Here is a 7,450-nt window from a genome sequence, read left to right as displayed (position 1 = left end):
TTTTATATCATTAAATAAAAAGCTTTTCAGTGGGCTCGACGAATTAGTGAATCCAGTTAGCCTTCTAAAATTTGAAAAAAATAAACGAAAATAAAATTTTAATAATTTTTCGATGAGGTAAAATAAATGTTTATTGTTCGTTCTATAATTTTTGTTTTATTTGAGATATTGAGAGATTTTTCGTTTCGTATGGATTGCTCGGAGTTTTCGTCAATATCAGCATATTTTTCTGTATCCATACATAAATTTACAAATAGTGAAACAAGTTTTTGTCAAACAAAAATGTCGACAAATCAAAGGGAAAATTGCTTTGACTTTGGGATAAACATTTCTCGTTTCTTTTATCAATGTCAGCAATAGCTTGAAAAAAAAATTGCTTATTCAATTCATTTTAACAAAACCTTATTCCATTGATTCAAAGCAATTTGATTGAATTAATATGAAGATGGATTCCAAACAGTGAAAGAACGACGAAAACGAGGCCGAAAAGCTGCTTGCGAAGTTGAGACGTCAGATGGATCTACCGCGGAATCGGATCAAGGCGCAAAAGGTGGAGCGTGTGCGGGAACAACATTATCTCAAAGCGTTTTAACGAGAGGAAGAACGAAGCAAATTAAAATGAATGGAAATAAAATAAGATCAAAATCGTGTTCAAAATCAATATCTTTAATGGAACAAATGCGGCTCAGGAAATAAACTAACGAAGTGAAATGTAACTAAAATAGAATAACCAAAAATAATGTAATAGGAAGTGTTATATTTTTTTTTCAAACAAAATGAATTGTTAGAAAGTGGAGATGTACAAGAAAATGACAAGTTATGAATTGAACTAATTTGTAATGGAATTGTTTTGTAATTAAATTGAAGTACTTTTAATAAAAAAAAAAAAAAAAAAAAAAAAAAAAAAAAAAAAAAAAAAAAAAAAAAAATTAATTGAAGAATTGTGTTAATTGACCTTTTTTCCTCGTTGTGTAGTCATTTTTGCTTTTGAATTAATGAAATCCTGGTAGAATAGTTGAAATTATTGTTCTGTCAAAAAGAATATTCGTAGAATTAATTTTAAGACAATCAACCGTGAAACTCAAAACTTATGCAATTTTTACAATAAAATGGGTTTTTTCTTCTCAATTCTTGAGTGTCTGCAATGAAAGTGTTTCCGTTTTAAATTTGTTCCTACACCGGTGGGGAGTGGGTGTTTTAGCCGATTCTGAAATTTCAAATTTTGCTAAAACTGGTATACTTAAAACCAATATTTACGCCTGAACCGTTGCAGGTGCTCTAACGATATTTTCTGCTGTAAAATATGCATCTAACTACAATTTGATTTTTTCTTGTTTTTTTCACGCAATTTTTGTGCTAATTGTTAAACAAAACCTTGAAATTGCTTGTACGGCAAATAAGTACCAAACATTTTTCGAGTCGGTTTTGTTTACGAAACGTTTGTTGGACAATTTTAAAATCATGGTTTTGGATAAAAAATTTCTATCCACACATGACCAGAGAAAATATCGGATAGTGTAAAAATTGATCCGCTCAATCTCTTCCTGGCCCATTGTTGTACATAGAGTCAAGTGGGGTAATTATGAACACGGGGTAATTCCGAACAAGTGCCATACGCGCTGCTGTGGGGGATGAATGAACACAAAAAGTTCCAAAAGTGGTAGTTTAACATCCAATTGATAGCTATAAGCTGTTTCCGATCTGCTTTCAAATCATAACGATATCAATTCAGATGGAGTTCGGATTTTACTCTCGTGCGATAAAGACCTATTTCTCGAGTGCTCCGTAAACGTGATCAAAAACTGATTTCAAGGTCGTTTATTGTTTTTTTGAGTGACCAGTTATAAAGTAAATTTGTATAGACTATAAAAGGAACAACAATGGCGTCTGACCCGGGTGGCGGGGAGCCATCCTGGGTTTTTGGATCCCGTTTTGGAATCCTAGAAAGTTTTGATCCTGGCGGAAGAGACCTAAAATCACAACCGGGATTCGGAAAAGGAAAAAAACGAGCAGTCCAACGAAACTCCAAGGATGAACGTTTTTACTCCAAGGAAGCACGAGTTGATTCAAATAATGGTTCACGATATTTGATATTATCACGTGCTGGTAGTGAAGAGACGATGGAAAAAGTTTCTCCGTTTTTCATCAAAAAAGCAATAGATTCTATTACTTCCCAAGTTACCATCAGTAGGATGAAGGACGGGAAACTATTGCTTAAAACAGTCGATAAATTTCAGGCCGACAAATTGCTGAAGCAGAAAATTCTAGGAGGGTCCTTCAATGTGTCCATAGAAGAACATCCGACACTCAACACCACAAAAGGCATCGTTTACTGTCGTGACCTTAATTTCCTATCTGACGTTGAAATTCTTGCGGAACTGAAAAGCGAACATGTGATTGGTGTTCGCAGAATCCAAAAAAAGAACGCTAAAGGAGATCCGGAAGACACTGGAGCGTTTGTGTTGACCTTCAATCTTGGACTCTTGCCCATATCTATAGATGTCGGATTTCATCGCTGCAGAGTTCAACTATATGTACCATCGCCGCTTCGTTGTATGAACTGTTTAAAATTCGGGCATCATAAGGATCGTTGCCGTGGAAACCAGATGTGTGCTCAGTGCGCGGGAGTTTTCCATGATGGAAGTAACTGCCAAAATTCCATTACATGCATCAACTGTCGGGGACCTCATAGTTCGTTGTTCAAGGGTTGCCCAGTGTACGAGGATGAATATGAGATCCAACGTATTCGCGTTTCGGAAAAATTGTCGCTGAGAGAAGCTAAAACCAAACGACGCCTTCAAGCACCCAATCCGATCGTCCAAAGGCTTACGGAAAGTTATTCTCGAGTAACGAAGACAGGAACATTGCCTCATCAGCCGTACACTCAGCAATCAACAAATTCAAACCAACAAAGACGGAAAGAACACCATCTACCATCAAGTGTGCACCAGCTACCCATTGCGCTTTCCTCCAGCTCGATAACGCCTCAGTCGTCGGAAAAACTGCTGCAGTACTCATTCTCGCAAGAGAGTGAGATACTTGCAACGCCATCAACAACAATAGAGATTCAACCAACTAAAATAAGTTCACTTAGTACTGAAAGTAACAACTTAACACAAAGTGAATCTACAAAATTATCTACACCAACACAACTAACATTACTAGAAAACACTCAATCAAATGATTTGTTTAGAAATAATGATGACCGATCAATACTAACACGAGCGATTAGCGCTTCAATGTTTGTTAAAGAACTGAACTAAGAATTAAAATTTGAAAGATAGAAGCAAATAATCCAATCAGAAATCTAGGATAGTATTCATATAATTGTATAATTTATAACCTTGAATTTGATGTAAGATATTTTTGTAAAATTTGAAAAATCATGTACAAATAGCCATTTATGTGCTGAGTACTTAATAAAGAATCAATCAATCAATCAATTCAGATGTTTAAAAAAACTATTACCCCGTGAAACGGGAATCGTTTTCGACAATGTTCAGTGTTTTGAATATCTGATCATAGCAAATCTAGCTAGAATGTTATTATTACCTGTTTTACATCCAGTTTAGAATGCTTTGTCTGGGTTTTGAAGAAATTTTGAAAAATTTTATTCGCACTGATTCACAAATGAGTGTTCATATTTACCCCATAGTTTTCGTCCTATGAGGTAATTATGAACACGTATTTTTATTCATTTCCTGCCATTTCTTTGACTTTTCGATGGTAACATGTTTTATTCATCAACTAAATAAGGGAGCCATTTACTAAGTACCCGAGCATTTCCAGACCCCTTTCCCCCTCCTCCCCTTGTAAGAAATTTCTTACAAAACTACCCCCCTCCCCCCTCCCTTCTTCTGTAAGATCTTAACTCATTAAGGACCGTGAAGTAATCTTAGCAGGGAAATATCAACACTCGACATTCTATATCAGAGACTCCACTGGACCAAATTCAATAAATTTGATAATAAAATAAGTTCCGCAATGTGTTAAGTATCAGGTTTGAATTTTTGAGAAATTGACTTTTTTTTTAAATGAGATTTGGATTTTAAAAAACAGCTATGCCAGTTCTTTTCGGTCTTTGAAAAAAAAAACTTTTGAACACAATTTTATCAAAACTGAAAATAAAATTTCAAAAGTGAGAAAAGTGAATAAAACAGAAGTTAAAAAAAAGCTCAATCCGTAATCACATTTAAAAAAGTTTTAATTTTATTTAAAAAAATAGTGATAAGAACTTGCTTTTTATTGATAGAAAAAAAGGCAGTCAAATGTTTTCTTAGATGAAGTGAGTGGTGCGTAAGGATAGTTTTACCGATAATACCAAAACCGAAAACCTGTATCCCAGGAATAGTTCTTTAATTCCGAATACAGGTTTTACGTCCTTCCAAAACCAGTTTTTTTTTATTGATAAATAACGAGGTTATAAACTAAACTTGAAAAAACTTTTGTTTTTACTAAAAATAAAATTCACCATTTGTTAACAAAAGGTAGGCTGCTCGAACTTTAATTCATAACCGCGTGAAATTTAACATTATTATGAATTTTAAATCTCTGTGGTCAACAGTAAAATATATGAAAAACTTTAATAACGTAAATAGGTAAATAAGTCCACAAAGCAAAGATCAAAAAGATTGATTTTCCTGTATCTATGTTTTGACAACGTGTTGCTTTTCAAAACATTAGAATTACAGCAAATAATAATTGTTTATGTGTTACGTCCGGATAACAAAGATTTTTAATCTATATTCTTGCACTTGCTCTTATTTAGATACTTGGAAACTTTTTTCAATGTTAATTTGATCGAATACATTTATTTGGTACAAAATGGATATTTTTTAAGTTGAAAATTTTCTTTTTCAGTTTGGTGAAGAAAACTTCTGCAGTACTTACATTTTTTTTTAGAGAATAGAGCTACAAATATGAAATTTCTAAGAGGTGATAAAAGAAAGTGTATTATGTAGTGTAAATACTTTTCAAAACAGTCGATCATATAGAACTGACAAGCTGAAAAATGACAGTTCACTGATCCAAGAAGATTTTAATGAGCGTTTTTGTGAAAAAACCATCTTAAACGATTTTCGAATTTTCTGTAGGTTTCAATTTCATGATACCTGAAAAGCCTAGCCCACGACATTTAGGTGAAGACTTGATGTTTGCTGCACAGAACATTTCAAACGGATGTTAAAAATATCGAGTAGCCTGACTCGCCTTAAATTTCACTGCACTGGTATGGAGAGGTCCTATCAAATAAAAAAGTTCTGCAACGACATAAAGAATCGGAAAAAACAAACCAACCAAAATGTAAAAGATGCAAATTAAACTCCCGAAACAAAAGTGAGAAAAAACCAATTAAAAAGAACACTAAAAAGCTATTTTTTCTGTTGCTTTCCATCTTTTTTTGATAATATTTGTTTTTTATTACAAGTTTTATACATGAATTGAATTGAGTTTTTATAAAACAACCCATTTTCTTGTTTCTGATAATTATTTTCGTTATTTGGTGTTGAATTGAGATTTTCGGACACTATATAAATCATACTGGACAAGTCTCAGGGTAAATATGAACAGATTTTGGGGTAATTATGAACATAATTTTTTAAGTAAAATATCATCATACAGTGCTTATTATGGGTAAATGTAACGTATAACTACTGTTACTTTTCAAAAATTGTATACCAAGTTCGTAATCCGTGTTCATAATTACCCCCTAGACAGTGGGGTAAATATGAACAGACGGGGTAATTATGAACAGACGTCTCAAGGACATGGGTTGCGACCAAAAAATAAAAGCTGCTCTACATAATGATGAAGAGCACGGAAACATTCATTGTTGACAGCTTTTCAGAATTTATGATAAGAAATGAACATATAGTGGCTGTAAGAGTGCCAAATGAAGAAATTTTGTTCATAATTACCCCACCTAGCCCTACTTAAATCAGCTGTATGATTCATATGCAAATTTCAAATTTATTAATTTGTATACCTCCAAAAGCTTTGTTTGGTTGTTAGCAATACAATTTTAGAAGAAATTAATTGAGTCCTGAATTAGTGAAACGTGTTTTGATTTGTACGGGAAATGAAAATTTTTATTCAAAAATTAACAGAAATGTACTAAAAGTTTAAACATTTATATTTTTGATTTTTGGAATATTTTTTGTATCTTGCAATACTTTTTATGTGAACAAATACCAAATCAAAGTTGTACCCCAGAAATGATATTCATTGTCATACAAAACATTCGAAAAAAAAATTAAATTTTAGTGTTTGTGATTACTAGTTTGAATGCTGATTAACTGTAAGGTGAAAACAAAAAATGAAATACTTTGCTTCTTCTGATGTTGGCAAAAAACTTGCTGGGAAAGATTTCAATGTAAAATAATTTTTTCCTAAAGATTGATGATATGCTACAGAGGTTACATGCATTACAAATAATTCCACTTTTATGAAAAAGATGTTCGAAGTACATTAATTTTTGAAAAGATATATATCTATCTATCTAAATATAAAAAGCAATTTCCGTTTGTTTGTTTGCTCGTATATGTGTTTGTCTTCAATAGGCTCAGCCGCCTTAAGACCTAGAGAGCTGAAATTTGGCATGGGTACTCATTAGGACCACGAATGATGAAAAATGTTTTTAGATTTTCGGAGCCCCTTTTAAAGGGATTCGTCGATGGATTGAGATGAAAATTGGCACACGGAAGTTTTTAGGGACGAGCAATTGATTCCAAACATCCAATTTTGAGGCAGTGGTCGGTATAAAGGGGTCGTCCAGATTCAAATTAATTGGATTTCAATGATAGTTCAAGCATGTGAGTTTTTAAAGATGGAGTGCCAATTTCAGGTATCAAATGTTGTATAACGAGGAACTATCAAAGAGGTCGTCCATATTACCCAATCAGTATTTTTGAGATTTCGACGATATTATTCACTAGATTTAGATGAGAATTGCCACCCAGGAAGTTTAAGGGACAAGCAGTCCATATCAACTATTAAATTTGGTGTAAAAGGTCTGCAAAAGGGGTCATCCATATTAACTGTTTTTGGATATTGTAGTCATTATGCATCGGATTGGGATTAAAAACTCCACATCAGGATTTTAAGGGACGGCAATTAAATAGATAGAAAAGTTAGCATACGGGGTTTCTTGAAGTAAGACGAATCGATCCGTATTGTTGAATCATTAGTTGTAAGTCAATGCATATGATTGATGAAGAAAATGTGTACACAGTTATTTCGTGGGAATTGTGGGAATGAATCGATGAAAAAGTATCACTCTCATGAACCAGCAACAGTTTTCGCGACATTTTTGTGGAAATTAAACGAACAATCGATTGGTAAAGAAAATCAAATTTGATAAAAAACCACTTTTAAGCGTCTTCAGAACACAATGTCTCAGAATCCCTTTCACACTTGAGATTAAGTGGAACCCTTCTCCGTTTTGATTTTAAAG

The 7,450-nt window shown here is 33.2% G+C and overlaps 1 protein-coding gene across 1 annotated transcript; it reads left to right on the top strand.

Moving 5' to 3' along the window:
• The first annotated feature begins 1,880 nt into the window (after positions 1 to 1,880).
• Positions 1,881 to 3,263, top strand: LOC129742678 (uncharacterized). The gene has a single exon (XM_055734604.1). The coding sequence runs from the start codon at positions 1,881 to 1,883 to the stop codon at positions 3,261 to 3,263; it is 1,383 nt and encodes a 460-aa protein (XP_055590579.1).
• Positions 3,264 to 7,450: the final 4,187 nt, after the last annotated feature.

This window comes from Uranotaenia lowii, chromosome 2 (genome assembly GCF_029784155.1).
Source record: "Uranotaenia lowii strain MFRU-FL chromosome 2, ASM2978415v1, whole genome shotgun sequence".
NCBI lineage: Eukaryota > Metazoa > Arthropoda > Insecta > Diptera > Culicidae > Uranotaenia > Uranotaenia lowii.
This window is presented reverse-complemented; position numbering and strand designations above follow the sequence as displayed.